We start from the raw sequence: 26,322 nt of genomic DNA, 5'->3' as shown, positions 1-26,322 counted from the left end.
GTTTTTTTTATTGCATACTATATTTCATTTTATAAGGAATTTCAAATCCGTAATAACAAATAATATATACACAACATATAATATATAAACATAAAAGAATGTATCTCTATTGAAAATATTCACCTTCCTCATTTAAGGAAGAAAAGAAAAAAAAAACACAATATTACAACGAATAAATCTTTAAGCTGTCTGAAGAAATTCCGACGAACTATTCTACGTATGACGATATTACAATGAAGAGATAATAAGCTTTCACTTGTTAGCTTTTGTTTGAAGTGAAAATTGTACTCAGATTGTTTCAAAGGTAATTAATAATTATAGCAAGGATACTATGAAAGGCATATATATATAATAAATATACCTCGTATTTATACATTTTCATCGGACGCCTCGAACTCACTACAAACCTCCATCTTCTTGTCCGAACAAAAAAACCCGAAGCTGTAATATTCTGTTGGTATATATCTTTAGTTGTCTATTCACAAAAAGGGTTCAAATTTAATTTAATCCTCGCAACTTATGGTGACGCAAATCGGCCTTTTCCCAAATCTCGATACTCATATTGGATTCGAACTAGTCATCACTTCCACTACTATACCTGGAAGCTGGTATATATATATATAAAAAAAAAAAAAAAAAAATGAATTTATAGCCGTAACTACATGATTTGAATTATAACTGCATGGTTTTAGATTTTTTTTTTGCATGAATTAATATAAAAGATGTATATATATATAATATATACATACATACCTCCGGAAGGTCTTTTCCCTTCCATAGCCTCTTTCTTGTCTTGGCAGCTCGAGCAAAGAAACGGGCCATCCCATGGCCTTAGTTTCTTCGGATCGGCTGTTCCAGCATGTATCGAAATACCTTCTCCCGGTTTTATTTCCACTTGGCAAACCGCACACATGAACAGCTTAAACATATTGCACACTGGATATTTCGAGTCTAATCTGTACAATTAATAATCCAACATCAATAAAAAAGAATTAATTTGTCAAAATTAAAGTTTTCCGAAACAGGGACACTAGTAGGGGCGGAAATCAGATCGGAATTAGCACTTTCGAAAAAATCGGAGGAAAAAAAATTGGAAATCGGAATTTCGGAAGTTGGAACCGGCGGAATCGGAGAATTTCAATTTTTAGTAACCTAGAATGTAAAATATATAATACTTTTGAATCAAGGTCTAATTTTCGGCAAAAAATGGACTTTTCGGAAATTAAATTCGGACGGGATATCGTTATCTCATTTATATTCCAATTCCAATTCAGAAAAATCGGAATGGAAAATACTGTTCCAAATTCGGAAATTATGTGCCAATCGACACCCCTAGACACTAGTATATTCACTATATTATAAACTCTGACCTTTCCGAAAGCGAAGCTGAGCTTTCCTCAAAGATTTCCTCCACGTAATCGGGTTCGTAATATTCTTCCTTGCCAGCATGAGAAGAAGATTCCAGATGCTTCTTCCGGAACATAGCCTTGAAGACTCCTTTGACTTGCTTCTTTGTCGTAGGTGCTGGTTTTTGTGGGTCCGGTTTTTCCGGGGGTAGTATATCTACTACTATGCATGTTGTATCGTCTCTAAGACCTTTGTACTGCACCGCTTCCTGCAAAAACCGACACCATCAATTAATTTCGAAAAAAAAAAAATTAAATCTTTATCATTGATTTTTTTTTTTTAAATTACTTTGACAATTTGTGAAGCAGCAGCATCTACAGGCATCCCTCGGCAGCATTCGAAAGCCGTTTCAGCAGATATTGCATCCCAAACACCGTCACTTGAGATAATTAGCCTGCCACCTGTCGATGATAGCTGCAGGCAGATAAAAAAAAAAAATTAGCGAAATTCATTAAAAAATTCGGAAAAATATAGAGAAAGGCTCGATAAAATACGAACCTTTACTTGCTTTACGTGAGGTACAGGAACTATGAACTCTCCCACATCCATATCTCCGATAGATCGTGAAAGACATAATCCACCTGGCCAGCATCTTAACGGACCAATCTACAACGAAACATATACATGAAACAAACAAACATACACACGCGTGTGTGTGTGTGTGTAATATGTACGTATATCTGTATATGTACCTCTGTGCCAGCACCGGTGTTAAGGCGGCCAACTTCACCGCCACTAGCAGTTATTCGTTCCCTCCTATTTCATGGAACAAAATCAAATTGCTCGATATATTGGGTAAAATACATTAATTAAAATTTAAAAAAAAATTATTTTTGTACAGAGATTAAATTACTTACTCTTCTTCACTGCATTCGAGCCTATGATCTGCAGAGAGGTAATATATACCACCTTCAGCAGATTCAAGAATGGCTCGAGAATCACCGACCGATGCAACTGTCAAGACCCATCCCTCGATTATTACAAACGTGGCAGTTGTTCCAGAAGTTTGAGCTGAAATGTTACATTTACCAGATCAAGAAATGTGCAAGTTACTTAAATCGATACAGAATATAATACATACATATAGAATAGTTTCCGATGGTTGTCGATTCAAAAAGAATTTATACCTCGTTCTTGAAAATCTTTATCGGTTTTCACAAATCCGGCAACTAAAGCACGGGGAAGAGCTGAGACCCATTCGTCACTGTTAAGATCTGGAGGAATAGCATTCAATACGTTGTTCAACAGATTCTCCTTTGAATATATAGCCGCTGCAGATCCGTTATGCCCATCGAGTAACTGCCGCATGATTTTTGGACAAAAATTCAAAATAAAATAACAACTGTAAGAAGAAAAACAAACAATGCAGTGCAATATGACAATAAGCACATTTCGAAATACCGATTCTTCGAATCACAATCAATTTCTTGAATTCAAGAAGTTGAAGAAAAGGGGGGAAATTTGTAGTTTATACATCTAAAATAAAATGCGATTCATAAATCTAAAATTACAGATAATATATTGCAACTACCGACAATCATAACAGACAAAAACCAGGAAGCGTTTATACGGTAAAATAAGACAAAAGTCGGACATTTTGCATTGACGAATATCTCATCAAATGCTCGAATTAAGGCAAAAGAATTATGCGTTAAATAGTCGACAAAAAGAAGGATCGATTATATATGTGATCATACCGCAAAGACAGAAAATGTGGTGACTCCATCGCCCAAAACACGTTGACATTCGGTCTTGATGAAAGTAAAGTCCTCGCCTTTCTTGCTCTGACAGGCCTGGCCGTGTGTAATCTCCGGCCTCTCGACTTTCTCATTGGCCAATTCCCGTTTTAGTAATACGGATAACGGGACCGTATGATGTTCATCACCCTTCGACAGCATTGCTTGCCCCCGATTTTAATCCCAATAACACAGATATAATAGAAGGTTCTGTTGTGTCTTTTGTTTCTTTTTCGCAATACGAAAATCGACCCCTTTTTTTTGCTTGTATCGTCTAAATCCCCTAAATTCAATCAATAAAATATTCAAAATAATCGATACACGAAAAAAATCAGAAAAATTCAGAAGGCAGATAACGTAAATCTGAAAAGGCGTGAACAAACAAGAAAACAATTCAAAAGATCAGATGATCAGAAGGAGAAGATTACGTTATAATTTGATATAAAATCCATAAAATGTGAAACGGTAAAATTAAGATCCTTATTACACACAGGGGGGAAACGAAAAATCAGAACAACACAATTTTTTTTTTTTTTTAAAAATCACATTACTCCAAGATTAAACGGAAGATATCAATTTTCAGCAACAATGTGGATTTGACTGGGTTTTAAACACGAAATTAGATAAAGGGTTCGTTCCAGAAATTGAAAATTCATTAAAAAAAACAGAAGGAAAGGAAACAAACGTACGAAATAGTGAAAATAATGGTTTGTCGGGATGGGTTCTTCAAGAAACGCAGATCGCGGTGTTCTCTGTGTTTCAACGCTGTAAGAGAATCGATTCTTGCGCGTTTTCCTGTCCCTTAGAGAGAGAGAGAGAGAGAGAGAGAGAGAGAGAATGTTAATGCTGATGGTTTCTGGCTTTTTTTTCTGTTATTTTTGGGGGAAGGATTTGTGTAATAAATAATTGTGTCTATGTTCTTATATATATGTATGTACATACATACAAAGAACAACAAAATTGGAAAGTGTGTGGACTTTTGTTATTGTGTGTGTGTGTGTGTGTTTTTCATGTGCAGTGCGACAAATTGACAACGGACAATGCCCGAAATTCATCATCCACATTATTATTTGCCTTTGTTCGGTGTTAATAAGAAAAGCTGGAATCTGAGTTGTGAAAAGGTTGTCTTTTTTATTTTTTCCTCTTATGCCCCTACTGGTATTATTTAAGGATATTATTACATTAATATTTCTCAATCCAAATTATGATTTATATGAAAAATAAGATATTCGTTTCCAAAAAAAAAAAATTAAGATATTCGATTAGTTAGATACATCATTATTTATATTGAGATTAATATAACTTCAAAAAAAATTATATTCGAGTAACTTGTTTATTTTTCTCAAATTAAAAAAAGACATTATATGCAAATAAAATAGACATTTGACTGTGAAAATAAAGAAAATTGGTATTAAGGTGGGTCCCATTTTTTAAAATAAAAATTAGAAAATAAGTCGCCCAATCACGTATTAATAACTTGCATGAGACTTTAGACAATTTTTTCCATAAACATTAACGTGGAGGCTACTCATTATAGCTATCAAATCTTGCCATACAAAAAAAAAAAATTAAAAAAATAAATAAATAGTCAACGAAATTTGCCAAAAGAAATTAAATTAAACCAATACTAAATCAAAGAAATTATGAGCTCTAAAGTTCAAATTCACATTGGTGGTAAAGCGCTTTAGCCGCTATTAGTGTTTTTTGGTCCGTCTCTAACGCGTCATTCAATTTACTTCTGCAAGAAGAACACCTTTTTCAAACTCACCTCAAATTCTTTATTCCTATAATAATAAATAAAATAATAATAACAATAATTAATTCACATCTTTATTCTCATTCTCAATAATCTGAAAGTTAACAGTGGGTACACAAGGAAAAAGAAAAAAGAAAAATAAAACTTTTTTTTCAATTCCAAACCAATCCCACTAGAAGCTTCTACAATCTCGAGCGACGAATGCATTTTATCGGATTAATAAAATGCGAGTGCCTCCTTCTTAACGACTGAAAAGATTTTAAATCCCAGTCTTCAACATTCTTCGGTACACAAGCATCGAAGAGGAAATGACCAAGAACCCCATGGGGGTTTATTTTGGGGGGGCCCGCTAATTGTACGTAACTTTCTTTATGTTCATATCCAACGTCTTTATCCTCGTGGTACTCTAGAGATGTCGGGAACAAATAATGATCACTTGAGTCGAAGGGGCGTTTTTGGAAGATTTGGCTCGATTCTGCAGCAGCTGCTTTTCTGAGATTGTAAAATGGATCGGAAATCTCGTCACGTGGGCCCTCCATGCCCATCTTCTCCCCTTCCAGCTGTCGGATTCTTTGGGAGTATATTCCGGCAGCTCTTCCGAGTAGCTCAGTCACGGCTGCCTTGTATTCTTCTGGATAATTTCGGAAATGGCCTGAGGGAACGATGTATGAAAGGATACATTAATAAACATTTCAACCACTTCTATTGACAAAAACAAAACCCAAAAAATAAAAGAATTTGAACATTTAATAGTATTGATAATGACTATTTGCATATCATGAATGAATTTGTGGAGGTGCTTAGTGTCGTTTCAATTTTTATTGGTACTGTTTCGACTTTAAATGTGATTTTTACCCTTTTGCAGCCCGAATTTGACAAAAATCAAACCGCCAAATTTGTAGAACTTTGAGTTGGCTTTCTGATCAAAATTGAATCAGCTAGACTGGATGTTGGATGAGAGAGAGATGAATGAACGAGCATTGGCTACAACTTTTATGTTTTGAATTTTCTGAGATTCGGACTGTAACTCATTCATGGATAACTCTCTCAACCGACATCCAATCTAGTTAATTCAAGTTGTATTAGAAAGACAACTCAATAGACTATATATTTGATGTCTTGAATTTTGCCAAATTCGGACTGAAAAATGGTTAAAATCATATTTGAAGTCGAAATGGTACCGGTAAAATTGAAACGACATTTAGCATTTTATTTTAAATGGACAAAAGAATAATGAATATATTATTGACGAGTTTAAAAGCATACCCACGTGAGATGAGGTACTCCATTTAACCAGCTTAACTTCAGCTCCGAGGTCTTTAAGCCTCGACGCAAAATTGCAGATTATTTTATATGGAGCAAGATCATCATCCTCCGAGCACAATATCAGATATGGAGCCCCCATGCTCTAAAAAAAATATAAAAAATAAAAACAATCAATAGTATTATTACTGAACGACAAAAAAATAGTTAAACGGCAACTCCAAATTTATATAATCTAATAGAGACTTACAACTGTGGAATATAGAGTTTGCCAGTACTCGGCTCTCTGCAATTCGAATCTGCTAAGGAAGAGTGTATCTAAAGTGGAAGATATTCCATCTGCAATCCATGACACCAGACGTGGAGGACTTGATATTTTGAGAACAGATGGATGAAGAACAAAACGAGTACCGATGTCACTCACAAAATCCACCGGAGTAGAATCGAATATGTGGCCAGAAATACAATCTCTTACGAGCTGGTAGTCATCCTAAACAGGGTAACATACGAGAAGATCACAGCCCGTTATAGCAATTAAGTTGTCATTTCAGATTAGCACGATCATATTACATACAACAGACAGTATGCAACTAAATCTTTTAAGTGTGTAAATATGGAAAAATATGATATTAAGAGGATGGTGAGAAACATAGAATACCAGATTGATATGTCCATTGCACTTGCCCTCAATTATCTGCAAACAAATGAAAGGAAGATGGATTTTTGTTCGTTTGTTTCCAGAATAGAAAACGTGAACAGATAAAACAAAAATGTAAATAGACTTTCATTACCTGAAGTACTTTGTACATGCAAGCTTTAGGGCCACCAGAAAAGGATGCAAAGACAACAGGGCGTGGCCTGAGTTTTAGCTCCTGCATAAGAAAATATAATAAACAGATTAATAAATAAAGGAATGAATGAATCGAATATGTTAATTAAGGTACCGGGATTTATGTAGATTACTAAACAGAGCAGCAATGATGCTGCTCCAAGGAACAAGTCAATTATATATGCTATCAGAACAAACAAGAAACTGTTTGAACTTAGTTTTCCTCTGTTTCTCAGAAGGATATTTTTTACAACGACAAATGAGCTAAAATGTGAAAGACTAACAATAGGTTTATGTGACTAACTTGAACTAGCTCATTGACGATTTCTAGAGCCAACGATGCAGCTTTATCTGGAAAGAATCTGCAAATTCAAGCGACATAGATGTTAAGAATGAAATGTTCGATAACATAAAACAGTAGATTAAGCTTCAGATCAGTCAAAACTAGACAATATATTCTCGTTTAAACAAATTAACACAATATAGATGCACCAAAACATAACTTGTCCAGAAAAACTGTTACATAACATATTATCTCAATCTGATAAAACATATCGCTCTGCATAAAAATGTCAGCCAACCATCACTATTCCGCCCAATCAAAAAAAAAATGAAGTTGAATAATGATTCCATACAGTTGCAGAATATTCCATTAGAATGAATAATTCAATTCATTCATTTACTACAAATTAAATAAGTCAGGTTGAAGTATCCATCTCCTCCAACTACCTTATCCGCAATTAAGTTCTCAAGCTACCACAAGTAAAAGTTACTACGCAGTGAAGTTTGTGTCAGATCAAACAAATATGAAACCCAGAAAACATGAAAAATCTACCAAGCAGTTCAAATATCCCAAAATTGCGAATTTCAGAAGCATGAATTGAAGAATTGAGCTTACAGATTGAGGAATTGGGAATGGCAAACGAGGGAATTCCATCCAAGAGAGTGGTAGAGATCGACATAATTCTTCAAGTGTTTATCCTGACTTGACATCCATGCGAACACCACAACTATTCCTTCCACTTTCCCCATCTCCTTTCTTCCCCAATAATACCTTCCCCCAAATCCCCACATATTCTCTCTCTCTCTCTCTCTCTAGAATCGAGAAAATGGCGTTTGAATTGTAAAAATCTAGATAGAGGGTTTTCAACAGCGGGATGGAAGGGGGTGTGGTTTATTTAGAAATCAACATTGATTTCTTTACTATTTCATTTTTATATGTATATACTATGGGGTGCCATGGATATTGGTATAATTTAGTCAATAATTGACTTTATTTTATCTCCACTTGCACCATGAACATCGTGCCGCATATTATTTTTGGGGGAAGGGGCCCGGTTCTATGCATAATTACCATATTGTCCACTTAATTTGTTTTTATTATATTTCACCTTTTCCTATTTATTTATGTTTTATAAATAAAATAAATATAATTTTTATGATTTGGACATAAAACAATAACCCAACCTCATGGGGTTTTTATTAGCATTAATTAGTAATTCCATGACGTCATCATCGTCATCTTACCAAGTATAAGTCCCAAAATTCAGAAATAAGTCTCTGTCAATTGTCACTAACCCATTTTCTTGTTAAATAGCAATAAAAATGACAAGGACCCTTATCAGAAATACAACGTTGGCAGAACATCATCCTAAAACCATGTTTAAAATACATAAGAACCAGTTTCGTTGGAAGCGAAGATCTATTGGGTGATCTCTTGTACAAGTTTTTGAAGTGCTTCACTTGTGAGAGGAACATATAAGCAATCTTCACCGTCAGCGTTCCTTCTCGTCTTCACCAACTCGTGATCCTTAAATTCTGTCAGATGAGCATTTAGAGTAATCTGGCTGCTCACTAGAAACCGCTCTCGGCAAATTGTGTACAAATTGTTAAACGGCATCCCTGAAAAAAAAAAAAAGAAAAAAAAAAAGATAATTTTTTTTTTGTTGCGAAAGTATATTTATTAGTACTTCGGAATAAAAACGTAGCCACTTGCCTTCTTCTTCGGAATGGGCTATCTGATGTTCTGCAAGAACTTTGAACACGCTTTGAGCATTTGGTGTTAAACTCTGTAACACAATCGAAGCGGTTTTCACACTTTGTGCAGAGCCACTGTGTGCGAGAATCAGAGGAAAGAACGTTCCTTCAACCTTGTACGGTGCGTAGGTCGGAACATGGTACCAGTACCAATTGAACTGAGTATGGACCATCTTCTTGTCCCACACTAATCGCAAACAACATCGAAGTAAAGTTTCACGAGAAAAAGGGTTCACAAAATATATTAAATAAATTTTCAAAAAAGAATAAAAATGCCATATTTTACTTACAAAGAGGTGCATTCACGTGATCGATTGAAGCCACCATGCGTATATGAGAACAAGCTGCAAGTCTGCTGAGATACTGTTGAGTCTCGGAATCGCGCAAACCTGGGCCGTCAATATTGTTAACTAGGACACAAACAAAACATTCGTCATCCTCCAAATGTGGCCCGTCCAGAAATGAAATAAGATCATCCATTGACCGGGTATGAAAAGGTTGCTGGCTTTTAGGTTGACTTTCCAAGGTACTTTTCCGATGCATTTTCAATTGTTCCCACAGGAGTTCAGCTAACGTAACTGCAACCTACAAGTTCCACACCCATGATTTGTTTGGCATAAAAAAAGATACTCGCTGAATTGCCTTAACCATACGACAACTCATTAGACCACACGTATAATTACCGACAGGATAATTCTTCCCTTGTTAGACGGCATAACCAAAAACTCGTACAGCAATAAGAATCATAAGAAATCCATATATTTATCAGATTTGATACTTACGGATACATTCAGTTAACCTTAACAGTAATTCTTATAACACGTGATAATTTTCAAGCGGGCTCGTGTCTTCGGGAACTCATACAAATTAGTAACATCCAGATCTTATGATTAGCTATAGGATGGCATACTCCATTTATAAAACAAACGGGCGCCAAAAATCAGTGCCTTGATTTACTCCCAAAGCACTGATATAACTAAGAATAAGAATCGAACCTTCTACATCTGAACCCAAAGAACGAACAGAACGAGGAAAGAAAAAATCTTCTGAAAAAATTATTACAAGTGATCTATACCTGTTTCAGATTGACCGATTGAAGATATCCGTTTATCACAATAACAGAATAATCGGTCAAGGCTGTTGAAGCAAAGTCTTCTATCAATGCCTTCTTTGAGCCAAATCCATACATCAATAGCCCAAAACCACACCTTTTACACATTTGTCCAAAAACAATTCAGACAGAAGTAAATTGTTCGTAAGCGAAAAAGTTACCCATTGAGCAAAAATGCCTAGAACTCAAATTAAACAAAAGAAAAAAATAAATTAAGTTACCTCAGTACAAAAGCCCATTCCGAGTAAGATTTTCTGTAACTGCTCACCAAATCGCCGATTTCTTTCTCGTGCTTGGACTCGATTTTAGTGTATGCATCTCTTAGCTCCTATAAGAACAGTGTAAAAACTCGTTTTTTAACCTTAATTTAATCGGAAAATCAGATAGACACACGGTAAAAGGGCACCCAAAAAAATACCTGTTCGTCGACGACACCGATTTCGGAAAGTTTGCGTGCCGATTTTTTGCCAGAACCGCACAGTTCTTTAGCTAAGAAGTAGTTCCTCGAGAACCCGAATTCTTCATCCTCCACGTCATTTGACTCCATCTTGGAAATGCGAAGAGATGAGATGAAAATTAGTGGAGAAGAGGGGAAACTGGTGTAACAGCGACTGGAGTGTATGCCCTAATAATTTCCCGCGTTCTTTCGATCAGAAGATATAAAATGAGTTATTTGCACCCACATCCCTGAACTATACCTATTTGACAGTTACATCCCAAATACTTACATATTTGACATTACCCACCTTTAAACTATGACACATAGCACTAGTACCCTCAAATATTTTATATTTGAAAATAAGGGTCAATTAGCTAAAAGAATTTCATCAGTTTATTTGAAAAAATTAAAATTTGGAATGAAAAAACTTGTTTAAAAATCTAAAACAATATAAATTGAAATAGGCGATATTCATATATATATATATATATATTGCTTTTTTTTTAATTATTTTTTTCAAATGTTTTTAAAAACTATATTGATTGTATGATTCTAACTTTTGGGAAAAGATAATCATTCTTTTTGAAAAATAAAATCAATTAAAATATCCAAATCCTATATATGTTTCAATTCCACAAAAAAAAGTTGGGTAAATTACACCTACACCCCTGAAGTATGCTATAATAATTTTAAGGTCCTTATGGTATTGATAATCACAATTATACCCCTGAAACAATTATCGGGGCCAAGATTTCATGTCCTGGGGACCGATACACACTATATTTGTTTCCCGTGAGGCCATTAATGCTACCTTAGACGAAAATTTATAAATCTTATGTAAAATAATAAGAATTTAAGAAATGTTAGGAGAGTCATGTCACCCCCTAACTCTATGTTGTCTCCACCACTGTATGAAATTAATAGTTCGTTAGAACCCTAACCGAATAAATTATCCAATGCATTATTTCGTTAGGGTTTCTAACAATTTTTTAGGGGTTATTGTAATTACCAATATTACAAGAACCTTAAAATTATTTTAGCATATCTAAGGGGTGTAGGTTGAATTTACACAAAACAGTTTTAAAGTAGAGTTTCCATTGCAAGGGACAACAACCAGCAGCACACGTTAGCATAAAGTGGCCCATCGTATGCGCACGTTAGAGGAAACCCCCACCTATGCATCACAATCATTATTCTCATATGAGAAGTGACTAAACACCAAATAAAAGCAATTAACGAAGCATCAAACCCAGTAATGAAGAAAACTACACACTCCCCTAATTAGCTTCGCCCCCAGGTGTGTATATAGATACAAAATAAAATATATATAATCTTGGATTAATCTGAGACCTACCAGCAAAGGTGAGCATTGATGCGATCGATCCCATTTTTGATCCATTTATTTACAAACCGAACAAAATAAAATATCCACAATCTGAGAGAAACCTAGGCAGATAAAAAATAGATATTTTTTAGAGAGAGAAAGTGATGATGGGATGGAGAAGGGTTTGAAGGAGGAGGGCGGTGGAGATGGCGAGAGGAGAGTGGTTGCATAATGGGCGGTGTTCGTACAAGAGGACAACCCTCATTGTTTGTTCCGTCAACATTATTGTTGCTCTCTATGTGCTCCGCTCCCTTTGCACTTCTCTCTACATCTACTCCGGTGATTACCGCACCGGTAATTACTTTTTGCTTAATTAATGTTTTTGTAACCCTAGAAATGTGGCAGCTGATTTTAGTTTGATGTTCTGAAATTATACTGGCTGTTTCAAATTGTTTGTGTTTCGAATTACTTTATAGGAATGTTTTCGGCTGATTTTGCATTTACTTTGATTTGGTTGTACAGTTAAGTACACTCCGAATCAGATTAGGAAAATGGAGGAGGCGAATCAAATACGAAAAGCATCGGAACCGACGGAACTTGTTAAACTGGTGAGATCCCCTATTTTCGTTTTTAGGAACTGCTTTGTGATTATTCGGTTTAATCGCGGTTTGTTTTTATGTTAATTGGGTATCTTGTTTGTGGTTGAAGGTGACGCGGCTAAAGAGAAACTTTGTAAATGAAGAAAGAGCGGTGGAGCTGCCTCAGCATTTGAGACAGAAGTTGGTGCACGAGATCTTAGATAGGTTGAGAAGCTTGGATTCTGCTGCTAATGTAACGGAGCAACGAGGTGGGCCCCGCCTTTGATTTTCATTTACTATTTAGGCTATATCGTTCTCAAAATTTAGATCCAAGTCTTGGTTGGGGTATTGGTCGGAGATTCTTTAATTTTTGATTGGAAGGAAAAGCGAAGGGGAAGGAAGGTGGATAGATAGATCTAACCTTGCAAAACAAATTGTATGGGCTAAACGTAAATATAGAAAATGCCCATTTTAAGTAACAGAATGAATTTCTTTATTTTGTTGAATTTATGCGTGCTTAAGACTAGAACATAAAAGTTTTTCAAGAAGTGATTAAGGAAGAAGATATTGAATAATTTTCAGAATATGCTAGTAATTAAGTGGACATAGTTGACACTAGTTCGGTATCTTATTTCGTGATAACAGCATTTTCGGTAGCTACGTCTGCTCAACTTCTCAAACATGAACTTTATGCTCTAGTATAGCCTCTCGATTTTCTAGGATACGCAGTTTTGTCACTTGTACAGTTTGCTTGGCAATTATCTTGACCAATACGATTAGCAGTTGTACTTAAAAACCTTAGAATCTAGCGTCAATAAGGAAATCGTGGCTTCTAGGAATTAAGACAACTTTGACAACAGTTGTTATATTTATTTCCCTTAAGATAGTGACTAGCTATGCATGAGACGAAGGAAGATAAACATCCTAATGTGATAACTAAGTATTTGAAACTACGATACTAGGAGTTATATCTTTTTCTTTAGGGAAGAGCTTAAACTTGATCCGATGGAAGTTTTCTTGAAGTTTAGTTGCTACTTTCCTTTTTCTCGTCGCCTGTCTTTAACTTTATTGATTGCAGATTTTCGTATCTATCTAGCATATGCCAACACTAAATATTAGCAATGTAATCATGGCTGCATCTTATCATTATTGCATCTTTGGTACCCTTAATTCTTTTGAGTTTCATTCTATATACTATTTACAATAGTGGGTATCCCTAAAGACATAGATTGGATTTATGAATATACTGTTGGTACAAATCATCAAGAAAATATGCTTCAACATGAAATTTCGTATCTTAATATTGTGCGTAACTGGTTGGTTCTGCTTTACAATTGCAACATGTCCGCTTCTAGAGCTTCAAAATTCTCATACACTGAACCAATCTGGATCATAATCTATGCTCTTGATCAGAGATAGAATAAATTTTTGCACGAAAGAAAAAAAAATATAAGACTATGTCTGAAGTAAATAAAAAATATAGTGTCAGGATTAACTTTATTGGCCAGTAATAATGTGTCTGAAGGACATAGTACGCCCAAATAAAATAATTTGGCACCACAACTAGGAATTTCAGGTAGTTACAGAGCATATGATCGAGGAAAGACCTAATGTGCTTTGTCCTAAAGGTAGTTGGTTTACCGTATCATTATTAATTGCCTCTTTTTCGTTGAAATGGGAGTTGGTCCTGCATGACCAGTCTTTAGAAAATGAAATAAATCAATATGATTCTTGCAAGCTATTTTGAATACGATACATCTGGCGAGTGAGGTAGTTTCTTTTATTTTGCATTTTCCACTATCTGATTTTTTTTCTTTCGTCGGTGTTCTATCTATTGAACAGAAGCTGTCGAATCCTGGCGCGAAGAAAAAATAAAAGAAGTTCAAGAACTTAACCGAGGAGAATACTTAAATTCGACAATTTTGCCCGAAGAAGCCCGTACGATCATTCTTCACTACAAAATTAACTACTCTTAGATAATGTGGTATTATTATTTTAGCGTACGAGTAACTAACTATAGTTGATATAAAATTTGAATTCCCTTTAAACCCGTTTTGCAGGTGCTGTTGCAAGAGCACTGAGTTCTGATTGGTCCGACTTTTCAGAAGAGATAGGTCTTTGGATACCACTTCAAATCATTAATAAAGAACACGATGATAAACCCGAGGGTGAAGACGAATTTGGTAACAGCTCAGCATTTTCTTGGCCTATAAATTCATATTCCAAATATACCCTTATCCTTTTTTTTTATGAATTGGCTAAATTTTATTTCCGAATTTCAGAAGAGGAGATATTACCAGGCACAAAGTTACCTCCGGAATGCCACGGTGAACTTCATACTGATTATGATGGTGCTGCTGTGAGGTGGGGCCTTACGCACCACAAAGAGTCTGCTTACGATTGTTGTATGTCTTGTTTGGATCACGCTAAACGGGCTAAACCCGGTGAAAACAAATGCAATATATGGGTTTACTGCCCGTCTGAAACTGGATGCTACTCTCCAGATATTTACGAACACAAAAATCAAGAGTGCTGGCTAAAATACGTAAGTCTGCTATCTTTATTTATATATTTTAATGTAGAAAAAAATATGTTACGAATGGGGTTCTTTTTTCTTTTCTTTTTGTTTGCAGGCAGAGACACCGAAATTGAATTTTAAGGACACATATCCGGAATCATATAGAGATTCACACCCGAATGCACCGGTTATTGTTCCATGGGTATCTGGTGTCATGAGCGTGTGACATATTTCGTCTGACGAATTTATCTGCTGCATAATGGAGTATTTATGAAAAGTTCGGGTAGCTATTAATGTTATTATACTTGGTCATGTCGGGGATTAGTTATTCTTTTTTTATTACACGATAGTTAGGGCTTGGTGCTGCTCGATTTTTCAGAATCGCGGAAGCCAAAAACGGTACCATTTTTATTGTTCGAGAAAAAGCTCGGACACCGGAACAACCTTTTTTTGGGGGAATTTGTTTTGCAATAATTGACATTTGAGACTAGAAGTTTACACTAATCACGTGTTGTATACGAACTTCATTCTTTATTTAATGGCACTTTTATTTTAGTTTTTGCAAAGTCTATGATGTTTTCTTTATTTCAATTATTATTAATAAACCTAGCCTAAAATTTAATCTAAATACAAATTGAGAACTATATGTAGCATACATTGATTAGATGATCTACAAGATTTGATTTATTTATTTTTAAATATTATTTAGGAAATTACAAATATTTAATTCATTATATTATCTTATTATATAAGGATTATGATTATTTTTTGTTGTGGAAAAATAAGTTAACAATATAAATAAAATAAGTGGATTCACCTTTGACCAATTAGAATGACTGTTATATATCACGTCTCATGCCAAACGCCCAATTCCAATTCATCAAAGCCCTAATTCTTCGAATCAACAGCAGACCTAATTCCGGTTAGCTCGTTATCGTCGGCGGCCTCTCCGGCTGGAGTAATTGTTCATTTTGCTTTGTCGCTATCGTGGTATGGTCTCAAACCCTAGCTTTCCTTCTCTTGTGTTCGAGTCATGCGCACTAATTGTTGAAAAAGTTGATAATTCTGTTTCGCTTCATTGTTTGATTGGGTACAGTAAACTGTGATTAAATGCCCATTTGACTATTTGAAGAGGTAATTTCAGATTTTTTTAGGTTCTGTTTGTTCGATTTCCTGCTATGTTGAATGGGAATGTAGAATGCATAATTTAGGGCTTGTTAATATTTATACCAAGGATATTTTTCTGGATTAGTTTTGAATTCATCATAGATGTAGGTAGATATGTTTTGTAAATCATAAGATAGTTGTTAACTGACTAAATTTATTTTGTCGAGCATTTTGTTGGTCTTGCTCAAGAAATTTACCAGTTTGTAATAACCGTTCATATTAGTCGATAAACAATTATGTTAGTTGAACACGGGCATGACGAATGATGCTGAATACCCTAATTTATTTAGTTCAATTTAACAACTGTACTTTTTAGTTCGCTGAAGTACCGTGGTTACTCATTTGGGTTCTTTGGCATGTCAAATACATCTTGTGAAAGATGAAAATCGCTATGTCGTTTTTTAGATTGGTGTTTGGGTCTTAGAAGTGATTTGCTCGAATTTGTTATCGTAACTTGTGATCGGCTTCTAGAAGATTTTTACTTTTTAGAGGGCCATCGTGTAATATGGACAAGTGAGGTTGGTGTTGTGAGGCCAACTCATGCGGAAAGTATATATTTATTTATTTTTGTGCCTTATAGTTCTTTCTATTTATTCGTTATTCAAATTCCCGCAAATTCTCATCGGTTAATGTTTTGATACTCCTGCAGCAAAAAAAAGTTTTTGGGTGCAACTCTGAGCAGTCATGATATTGAGCAACAATTTAATCCAGAAAACCCAATACGAGATTATCGGCATCAAAGAAGATGCTAGCCACGAAGAAATCCGCAAAGCCTATCGATCCTCCATTCTCAATTATCATCCAGACAAACTGCAAACAACATCAGAAACTCCAAAACCCGAGAATAAATTTTTAGAAGTACAAAGGGCTTGGGAAATACTCGCCGATCCAAGATCTCGAGCCCTTTATGACAACGAACTGCGTACGTTAAGACAGGATACTGTAACTGCAGAGGATATCCAGTTAGAAGATCTGTCAGTTGAAGATGGCGACAGTTGTTTCGAACTTTACTACCATTGTAGATGTGGTGATTACTTCTCAGTTGATTCCTCTGAGTTGGTAGAAATGGGGTGTCTGTTTACGAGGAACGGGAGTAAAATTTCTATACAGACACCAGAATCTTTAGCTGCGTCGGTTATTCTTCCGTGTGGATCGTGCTCACTTAAAGTACGGTTATTAATTGACGGGAATACTACGCTCGAGACTCAGTTGCCGAATAGTTGAATTTTTTTTGCCAAATATATATAGGAAGAATTAGTTGATTTGGTCACATAATGCCATGATTATTTAATTTTCTTGAATTATAGGATTGGAATGCATATTCATGCCAGCTGGTTGTATGTATAATGTATTGATTGCTGAATGATGAGATGAGACTGATTCAACTTTGAGAAAGGAATTTTTATGGTATCAAATCATTCATTATCTAATAAATAATAAAGATTAGGTTAATCACCAAATCTTGATTTTATTTATTAGATTGTGTTATTTTTTAATCATTAATCATCGTTTATATGTCACATCTACAATAAAATTTGTGTATATAAAATGGTCCAAATAATTACGGAAGTACCCACCACATGATAATGGAAAGGGCAAATCAAAGGCCAAATAAATATATATTTTACTTCAAATAAATAAATAAATGATGCCAACATAATTTAAGAGATGAAAATTTGATTTAAAAAAAAAAAAAAATAATAATAAAAATAAATAAGAGAATTTAAGAACAGCAGAAACAAGACAGACTTGAAGAATAAACCCTGAGGAGAATCTGAGCAATTATTACATGATCATCGTACGTTTTCTGAAAGGTCAGTTTTTCCCTGTTCAAACCCTTTTCTTGGATTTCAATCTACGCTTGAGCTCTCAATATGGTCTTCAATGGCGTCTTCAGATATTATTCAATTTTTCATCTCCATTTTTCTAGGAATTATTAATTTATTAAAAATAATTTAAAGAATTTTGTGGTTTGGTGATTAGTACAATTGGGGGAAACAAATGATGGGCTGAGAAGATGAATGGAAGATTCGTTGTTTGCCTGTTTCTTATTAATGGGTTTCTTGTTTTAGTGTGAGAGAGAGAGTTTTAGAGAGAGAGAGAGGAATAAAATAAACTGATCATTGGCAATAGGAATTTTGCAGGTTCTTTTGGTGAACACAAGATTTTGGAGGACTGACTAGATAACGAATCCTCAACGGCTTATTTTAGAATTTCGGTGAAATGGTTTGCTAAATTAAACCGTTTCCGCGATAATTAAGTTCGATTCGACAGTTAGCTACTTAATCAGTGTATGATGAAGATGGATTGTGGAGAGAGAAAGCATAAATGGAATGTGTTTGAAGATGTGAAGAACATAACTAATATAGCTCCGGAGGCACTTATGGCGGAGATAAATTCTGCCATTTCTGCCCTTGAGTACGCTCGAGCTGCTTCTGCTTCGGTACGATCTTCAGTTGCTTCTGCTTCAAAACCGAAAGCACTTATCAGAAGTTGATTACTTTTTTCAAATGCTATACAATGCTCGAATATTGGCCAATGGACTTAGATTTTGTTCTTGAACGTTGTTTCTTTCGTTACACAGATTTCGTTATTTTATTTTTTTCTGTGCTCACGAAGATTGTATTTGAGATTTTTTGCCTGAGAATTCTGTGTACGGATAGCAGGGTTCTTGATTTTAGGAAGGAATGCACGATGAAATTTTGAATTTGGGCGTTACGTTTAATTTATGTCTATCTTTTCGTTTATCTTATGTATCCTCGTCAAAATCGAAGATTAAACGTAGCTGAGAACTTAGAACAGAGTGACGAATAATTCATATATGCTCTCTAGTTAAGAAACTTGAAGCGACAAAAATTTAGCACATCAAGAACCCGAAAATATGCAATGCTTGCACATTAACCTTAAAAATTGTCATTTTCGGACTTTTTTTTTTTTTTTTTTTTGTGTGTGTGTGAAATGTGTTACTCCAAGATTAATTATTCAATCGAAAGTGTCGTTATCTAGGTAAACTTCGTTATCTGCTGCTAACTTTACTTAGTATTCACCCCAAAGACTAAAAAAAAGCAGAAACAAACTGTTGAATAAGATGAGATGCCAATGTCAGAAAACGATTCCGAACGAGACCCAACTCACACAATACATTTATATATATACGTACATATTTTCACTCAAAATTATAATTTATCGATTTATCATGATCATGTTTTACCAAGAAGATCCTCCGAATCACTCGAAGAGGTCCAAATACATTGCTTCATCTCTCAAATATGCATTCACCAACTTCCCTTCTTTTCGAGCAAAATTACCCCGAACAGAAGAGCCTGTCATAAACTTCCACCAAGAAGACGAGGTATAGATATATAGATATATATAATATATATGCATGAATTATCTGTCCAATAACCATCTAGTTCATATTTTGAAGTTTGGTTACAGATATTTGTATCGACAATCATAAGCAAGTACCTGGAGTCGAAATCGAAACGAAAGTCGGGCAATAATAATATTATCATGGGAGCAGATCATCATAGCTTCTTCTACTGGGCTGCTGTTTCTCCTCCAGCTTTGGCCATTAGTGGTGGCGGTGATGGGGAGGAGTATTTTTCCGCGACTGGCCGCTTGTTGTCCAGATGCTCAAGTGCTGGCACAACAACCTTTGACGATGCATTTGCCTCGGCCAAGACACGTTTGTCAAGATGCTCGAGCTTGGACATGAATACGAATATTAGTACTAATGATTTTCAAGATTTTGATCGACGGAGATCGATTATCGCGGAGTTGATTCAGTACTGCGAGGGGTGGCCTTTTGGGCTTTGCAGGAAGGCAATATTGCTGCCTCCACTGCCTAAATCTCCAGCTGATTCTTGGTCCTGGATAAAGAGTAGTGGCAGAATTGTCAAATAACCTCTGTAATTAGTACTTCATATATATCAATGTTTTTATTTTTAATTAATTACATCATATTATAATGTATTTCTGGAGAATTAAAAAAAGAAAAAAAAAAGGCTATATATTTTTTTTTTTTTGAGTAAATTCAAGTCTATTACGAGGGAAGTAGGGGAGGGGGGACTCGAACCCTAGACCGTTACTCTATTGGTAAAGGCTAGGTACCAACTCTCTTAATGAGGGTTGGTAAAAGAGGCTATATAAATGATACGAACACAATTGCTTAAAGGCCCAGATTGAATTAAAAGCGCTATATAAAATCAAGGGCGACCCAAGCCCAAAGTCGTCTCATGCACTATAAATGTTAAAGTCTATCAAATAGCCCCACAAATGGTATGTGTAAACACTAAGACGTGGGTGTGACTATACTCGACCTAATGCCAGAGACAATGGCGAAAAGTCTGCGCCGTGACGTGGACTGAAAAGAGGACCATCAACCAATAACGAGCTCGTTTAGAGCAGTTAAAAAGCAACCGCAGAGCAGCCCACATCGCAGAAAGAGGAAGCATAACGTCTTCAGTGGGTAAAATGAGCTCGCAACAAGTCACGTCACCATGCACGTGCATCGTGACTTGATAAGACGGGGTTCCCACATCCTAAGAGCATGTATACATACAACCATAGAACATAAAAAGGAAAAAGGAAAAAGAAAAAAAACAAACAAACAAACAAATAGTTCCTTCTCTGCATATATTACAATCAATATACGTTTCTTTACCTCTCATAGAGATATATACCATCTCTCACTTTTCCCGACTAAGTTACTTGACCGTTGAAATACTAACTCCGAGAAAACCTCAACACTGTTTTTGCAAATATTTCTCAATTGGGCTGTTTTCTTCATCTTGTCTTTAAAGCCCATTTCATATTACTATCGTAGTCTTCATCAATACAAGTGTAAGTCTATAAAATCCATGTCACCATCATTCATCAATATCAAACAGGTTGAGTGCGCTTTAGATAAAGTTACGCCAAATTTGACCATTCAACTTTGTTTTCATAATTTAAAGAAAAACATATATTATCCTTCCCCAATGACTCTACCTCAATCATTTAATTAAAAAAAAAAAGAAAACACTTAAATAAATAAAAATAATAATAATAAATAAAGCTCTGAGCTGTTTTTTTATATTTTCTAAATAGTCCCCTAAATTAACATATATATGAGTTTGTTTCTCAATATCTCCTCTACTTCATTTTCAAACACTATCTCTCTCTCTCTCTTCTCTCTCTCACACACAAACACACACACACATTATGAAGGCTGTGCTTCACGACGTACCGCCGTACTTAAGAGTGTACGAAGACGGAACCGTAGAGAGATTCATAGGCACAGAAACAACACCGGCAGCTCTCGACCCTCACACCGGAGTTTCCTCTAAAGACGTTATTTTCCTGCCGGAATCCGGCGTCTCCGCCCGCCTCTACCGCCCCATTAATCCCGCCGCCGGCAGCCACAAGAAACTGCCATTAGTCGTATACTTCCACGGCGGAGCATTCTGCATATCATCCTCCGCCGACCCCAAATACCACGACATGCTCAACATCCTCGTAGACGAGGCCCAGATCCTCCTCATCTCCGTCGACTACAGAATCGCCCCGGAAAACCCGCTTCCGGCAGCCTACGAAGATTCCTGGGCCGCCCTAAAATGGGCGGCGTCTCACCTCTCGCCGGAGGAAACTGAAACCGGCGGCGATATTTGGCTGAATGAATCCGCCGATTTCGATAGAGTGTTCTTGGCAGGGGACAGCGCCGGTGCGAATATCTCGCACCATTTAGCAATCCGGGCCGGGTCGGAAACCCACGGGCCGGAGTTGGGGGATAAATTCAAGATCGCCGGCGTTTTGATGGTCCAGCCGTATTTCTGGGGGGAAGAAGCGATCGGGGTGGAGGCCGAGAATCCGGTTTTCAAAAGTGTGGTGGACAAGTGGTGGCGATTCGTTTGCCCGTCGGATCGGGGGTGCGACGACCCGTGGATCAACCCGTTTGGTGACGGAGCTCCGGGCGTTGACGGGTTGGCGTGCGGGCGGGTTCTGGTTTGTGTTGCCGGGAACGATGTGTTGAGGGAGAGAGGGAAATTGTATTACCAGTGTTTGGTGGAGGGGAAGAAGAAGATGAAAGCAGAGCTTTTTCAGACAGAAGGCGAGGACCATGTTTTTCATATCTTGGATCCAACGGCTCAGAATTCCAAGATTCTAATCAAGCGCTGCGCACAGTTCATCAACGGTCAATAAATATAAATATAATATATCGATGATTTTTTTTTTTTTTTTTGGAATAAATATTCTATAATTGTTGCAAGAAAATTAAAAAGAAAAATAATTAAAGGCTGGATCTTGTAATAAGTATGATTGATTTTGATTGTATTATTAATCAAGATTAACTTTTTCTAATAATGATGACAATTACAGATTAGCTTATATCCAATAAATTAAATTGTAATTTTAATGACTCTCAATGTCCTGAGTTAATGTCAAATTATGAAAAAAATCTTAATGTTTGGATAATTACAACCACCATTCATTAATTACGATTTTATTTACACGTTAATCATTGTAATGTCAAATTTAGTAGAATCTTTTAGATTCTGACGTGAAATATTCTCCAGTTTATAATACCGATTTTAGTCCATTCGAGCTCGACATTTTGAAACAAGATGATCAAAAGATGTGTGATCTCTTGGCATGTAAGTATCATATTGTGCATCAAAAACTGAATTTTTACACCGAAGGAGTACGAATTAGAGAATATTTCACGAAATTTAGAAGATTTGACAACATAAGGATGAACATGTACAAAGACTCATAATTGAGAGATGGTTGTAATTACCCAAACATAAAGTATTTTTCCGTGATTTGATATTACCTCAGACGTGACCGTAATTTACCCTATTAAAAGTCAATTTTAAATAGTCTTGGTGGGAAAGGTTTAAGAGAACAAAAAAGAAGATCACAATATATATTAGTTGTAGTGTTAATTATAAGAGATCCTTACAATTTTTATATTATTATTATTATCTGTTATATAACAAGAAAAATGTTGTCATTTCACCAACCCCACATGTGAATTAAAGTAACTTATCATCCATCAATATCACAAACAAATTTTAAATTTTATTGAATATTATATATACAATACAATCATGACCATATCTAATCAGACACATATGAGATATATAATATATACAATACATACAGTAACAAATAAAAGAATAGAAAAATAAACAGAAAATTCTGTACTACATGTAGCAATAATATATGATATAATACATCCAAATATCCAATAGTTTTGAGCTTAATTTCAGCGGACCACAGGTGATTTTAACTCCCGAAGCCTTTTTTCTTCTGAAAGCAATTTTGCAAACCTGAAAAATATATGCATATATCGAATGAATTATTAATATATATTCATTAAAAGACCGATCAATTAATATATTTATGAATGCATACTCTTTCAAAGCATCAGCATTTGTGCCTCCATTATCAATCGGCTCGAAAAGACCTGTCTCGAGATCGACTCTCGAAACTGGTTTCTTCAATAGATTGTTCCCAATTAGCACCAACTTCTCCAAATTCTCCTTCGTCGCAACGTCCACCGACGAGACCGTTCCCGTTAAACTGTCGTCCTAATTACACATATATATAACATGCATGCATGAAATAATTAATTAGTTCATGCACAAAACTGAGTCTACATATATATAAAATTAGGGTTTTGTTATTTTTTTAAGGCTTACTTGAATACGAAGGTAGTTTTGTTCGGAATGAAGAGCTTGAAAAACAACAGAGAGATGAAAATCGACCATGTCGGCACTTGCTAGGGTGAAAACATCCACTATAGGGGTGGAGCCGCCGTTGAGCAACCACCCTAAAACACCCCATTTCGCCGCACTTTTTGCACTGTACTTCTTCTCCGCCTTGGCGGAACCCGTGCCCACTGATATCACGAGAAAACGTCCGTAGTCCATAGGTTTAATAGGGAAGAAGTCTGGATTTCTGCCAAATATTTGCTTGCTCACTTGGCTTACGGCTACTAAAGCCTGTAGATAAGCATGCATGCATGCATCCACGCACAGTTTTAATTAAGGATTAGGGTTTTGATTTATTTATATTATTATTAATGTTTAATTTTATATTTAATTACCGGATTATTTGCTGCAACACCGCCATCGACGAGATTAAATTCACGAGTGTTGCCTTGTTTATCTTGGTTCTTGAAGTAATATGCAGGCAGATAAGTTGGAGCTGCAGATGTGCCTATGCAGATATCAGACAATCTTGCATCTAAAGATGATGACGTGGTCTCTTTGGCCTGCATGCACAAATTATATATATAGACTCCATCAATTTAAATACAAATATAAATATATATTATATGTAATGTAATAAATCAAGAAAATAGTGCATGCATGTAAATGAATTAAGACACCTCATAAGTAGAGAAAATAGTTGGCTGCAAATTCTTGATATCGAAAGTAGGAATGACAACGTTAGTCAATGTTTCATGCAACCGAGTCTCCCCGAGTTTCTCTCTCACGACTCGGTGAAGGTATTCCCCGTCGTACTTTGGTCCGCCCACGGATTTCAACGTCTTCGCCACCAATCCAAACAAGCCACTGCGTTGCAAAAGACAATAATACAACCCATAATATTATTGATCGACCACTACTAATTATTATTACTTTATTCGTTACAACGATTAGTTAATTAATTATATTATATGATACCGTTTCTGAGGAAAGATTTGAGGGGAGTTTTGAAGATAAAACGGCTTGATATCTTTAGCAGCAAAGAGAGGACGATTGTTCGTGTCCGGAGCAGTTAGCATAGCTGTCACCAAACCACCCGTGCTCGTTCCTGCGATCACGTCGAAGTAATCTGCAAGTCTTGCTTCCTCACCATCCAGCTCCTAACAATTGAACAAAAAATTGCATTTATATCTAACTATATATTAATTTCATTTAAAAGCTCAATATATTATATAAATGATACAATTTATATATAATATACCTGGAGTTGTGACTCGAGAAATTCAAGGATAACAGCAGGAATAATCCCTCTAACACCGCCTCCGTCGATGCTGAGAATCGTTATCAAATTCCCGTAAGTCGGGGGCTGTATTTGGAGAAGAGATGACGACGCCCTCTTCATATATATATATATATAATTAATATCACTCCCAAATAAATAAATCACTTAACTGGTTTAGTTTTGATCTAGAAATATAATTAGCTAACAAATAAGTATATATAAGACTACACTTAAGTTAAACAATGTTGTTTATGGTAGCTGATATAATCTTTGATTTGGTACTTTGGACAGCATGCATATGCATGTATATTTATAGTTCTCCGAATTCAAGACATTCTCATTAATTTACGTGTCATTAATTAATTAGTGTTAATTTAATTAGGTTAATCTGTAGATATGGTTTGAAGACCAATTAATTACTATATGTGTAATTATTGGTCAAATTAAATACGAATTCAACACATGTGGAATTGTACATATACATGCATGCACATGGGAGATAATGCAAAGTCAAACGTTAGTTTTCACTCTCTACGTTGTCAATTATGCATGCAAGTAGGATTGATAACGTATGGAATTCCTAAAGAAGAAATAAACATGTGTAATTAACTATATTAAATAAATATAGTACATAAAATGATGAATTAATGAAACAAAAATACTTATGACTGCATCAACCATGTATTAAATAAATAAATTTAGTACTTAGAAGTTAGAACTCTTTCAAAATATATTGAACACATGCATAATATGTAATTGACTAATTAATTAAATCGTTGCTTATTTAATTTATGTATGTAATATTTAATATACAATTGTACATGGGGAGGAGTTAAAATAGTTGTTATGTATGCGCTGGCAGTTGCTCGTTGAATTTATCTGCGTGCATCAGCCGGCTAATTGAGAGTTGTTGATGAGACAATACATATAAATGGAAGATGATCATTATTGATAATTAATTCATTTTATATTAATATTAATGTTGTTCCCCACGTAACTTATTTTGATTTTTTAGTCTTCACTAATTTTCCAATTGCATTTCTTAAAAAAAAAAAAAAGAAGACTGCTTCAATATTAGAAACATGTGTACACTACGGGGTTAAGGAAATCAACCATTATTACCTACTTCTAAATAATCAGACTTTGTTTGATGTTTGATATCTCCAATAACTTACCGA

General features: G+C 35.4%; 8 protein-coding genes across 11 annotated transcripts; 4 read left to right on the top strand and 4 right to left on the bottom strand.

The window, feature by feature from the left end:
- Positions 1-85: 85 nt before the first annotated feature.
- LOC105959208 (putative protein phosphatase 2C 12) lies at positions 86-4,071 on the bottom strand. 2 transcript variants are annotated; one of them, XM_012983254.2, is made up of 10 exons: positions 3,833-4,071; positions 3,105-3,426; positions 2,535-2,706; positions 2,265-2,418; positions 2,100-2,163; positions 1,906-2,013; positions 1,696-1,821; positions 1,371-1,615; positions 754-956; positions 86-605 (listed from the first exon to the last, which is right to left on the bottom strand). In XM_012983254.2, the coding sequence occupies exons 2-10, from the start codon at positions 3,303-3,305 to the stop codon at positions 574-576; spliced, it is 1,305 nt and encodes a 434-aa protein (XP_012838708.2). In that variant the 5' UTR covers positions 3,306-3,426; positions 3,833-4,071; the 3' UTR covers positions 86-573. The 2 variants fall into 2 exon arrangements, with proteins under 2 accessions (XP_012838708.2, XP_012838710.2); XM_012983256.2 differs by having other exon boundaries at positions 3,105-3,417; positions 3,833-4,056.
- Positions 4,072-4,951: 880 nt separating this feature from the next.
- LOC105959207 (peptidase, S9A/B/C family, catalytic domain protein (Protein of unknown function DUF829, transmembrane 53)) lies at positions 4,952-8,279 on the bottom strand. 2 transcript variants are annotated; one of them, XM_012983253.2, is made up of 7 exons: positions 7,890-8,279; positions 7,296-7,353; positions 6,954-7,034; positions 6,821-6,856; positions 6,413-6,652; positions 6,166-6,307; positions 4,952-5,551 (listed from the first exon to the last, which is right to left on the bottom strand). In XM_012983253.2, exons 1-7 carry the CDS (start codon positions 8,063-8,065, stop codon positions 5,082-5,084), a joined length of 1,203 nt encoding a protein of 400 aa, XP_012838707.2. In that variant the 5' UTR covers positions 8,066-8,279; the 3' UTR covers positions 4,952-5,081. The 2 variants fall into 2 exon arrangements, with proteins under 2 accessions (XP_012838707.2, XP_088669475.1); XM_088813349.1 differs by having other exon boundaries at positions 6,170-6,307; positions 7,890-8,196.
- A 245-nt stretch (positions 8,280-8,524) lies between these two features.
- Positions 8,525-10,779, bottom strand: ORC2 (origin recognition complex second largest subunit 2). The gene is made up of 6 exons (XM_012982902.2): positions 10,558-10,779; positions 10,361-10,467; positions 10,104-10,236; positions 9,319-9,613; positions 8,988-9,215; positions 8,525-8,893 (listed from the first exon to the last, which is right to left on the bottom strand). Exons 1-6 carry the CDS (start codon positions 10,684-10,686, stop codon positions 8,694-8,696), a joined length of 1,092 nt encoding a protein of 363 aa, XP_012838356.2. The 5' UTR covers positions 10,687-10,779; the 3' UTR covers positions 8,525-8,693.
- Positions 10,780-11,780: 1,001 nt separating this feature from the next.
- Positions 11,781-15,564, top strand: LOC105959206 (uncharacterized). Its single transcript, XM_012983252.2, has 7 exons — positions 11,781-12,256; positions 12,425-12,510; positions 12,611-12,749; positions 14,323-14,418; positions 14,541-14,663; positions 14,763-15,025; positions 15,114-15,564. The coding sequence occupies exons 1-7, from the start codon at positions 12,109-12,111 to the stop codon at positions 15,222-15,224; spliced, it is 966 nt and encodes a 321-aa protein (XP_012838706.1). The 5' UTR covers positions 11,781-12,108; the 3' UTR covers positions 15,225-15,564.
- Positions 15,565-15,830: 266 nt separating this feature from the next.
- LOC105959202 (DNAJ heat shock N-terminal domain-containing protein) lies at positions 15,831-17,580 on the top strand. The gene is made up of 2 exons (XM_012983250.2): positions 15,831-15,988; positions 16,815-17,580. The coding sequence occupies exon 2, from the start codon at positions 16,850-16,852 to the stop codon at positions 17,387-17,389; it is 540 nt and encodes a 179-aa protein (XP_012838704.1). The 5' UTR covers positions 15,831-15,988; positions 16,815-16,849; the 3' UTR covers positions 17,390-17,580.
- Positions 17,581-17,784: 204 nt separating this feature from the next.
- On the top strand, positions 17,785-20,195 carry LOC105959201 (uncharacterized). Of its 2 annotated transcripts, none has more exons than XM_088813408.1 (3): positions 17,785-17,979; positions 18,299-19,517; positions 19,604-20,195. In XM_088813408.1, exons 2-3 carry the CDS (start codon positions 19,254-19,256, stop codon positions 20,069-20,071), a joined length of 732 nt encoding a protein of 243 aa, XP_088669534.1. In that variant the 5' UTR covers positions 17,785-17,979; positions 18,299-19,253; the 3' UTR covers positions 20,072-20,195. The 2 variants fall into 2 exon arrangements, with proteins under 2 accessions (XP_088669534.1, XP_088669533.1); XM_088813407.1 differs by having other exon boundaries at positions 17,787-17,979; positions 18,310-19,517.
- Positions 20,196-21,231: 1,036 nt separating this feature from the next.
- Positions 21,232-22,529, top strand: LOC105959200 (putative carboxylesterase 2). Its single transcript, XM_012983248.2, has one exon. It carries the CDS (start codon positions 21,371-21,373, stop codon positions 22,346-22,348), a length of 978 nt encoding a protein of 325 aa, XP_012838702.2. The 5' UTR covers positions 21,232-21,370; the 3' UTR covers positions 22,349-22,529.
- Positions 22,530-23,414: 885 nt separating this feature from the next.
- Positions 23,415-25,264, bottom strand: PLA2A (phospholipase A 2A). The gene is made up of 7 exons (XM_088812820.1): positions 25,124-25,264; positions 24,841-25,022; positions 24,543-24,729; positions 24,258-24,425; positions 23,851-24,153; positions 23,564-23,739; positions 23,415-23,478 (listed from the first exon to the last, which is right to left on the bottom strand). Exons 1-7 carry the CDS (start codon positions 25,262-25,264, stop codon positions 23,415-23,417), a joined length of 1,221 nt encoding a protein of 406 aa, XP_088668946.1.
- Positions 25,265-26,322: the final 1,058 nt, after the last annotated feature.

This window comes from Erythranthe guttata, chromosome 14 (genome assembly GCF_056151865.1).
Source record: "Erythranthe guttata isolate IM_541 chromosome 14, IM_541, whole genome shotgun sequence".
Lineage (NCBI taxonomy): Eukaryota > Viridiplantae > Streptophyta > Magnoliopsida > Lamiales > Phrymaceae > Erythranthe > Erythranthe guttata.
The sequence above is the reverse complement of the archived record's forward strand: the minus strand, read 5'-3'. Positions and strand labels throughout refer to the sequence as shown.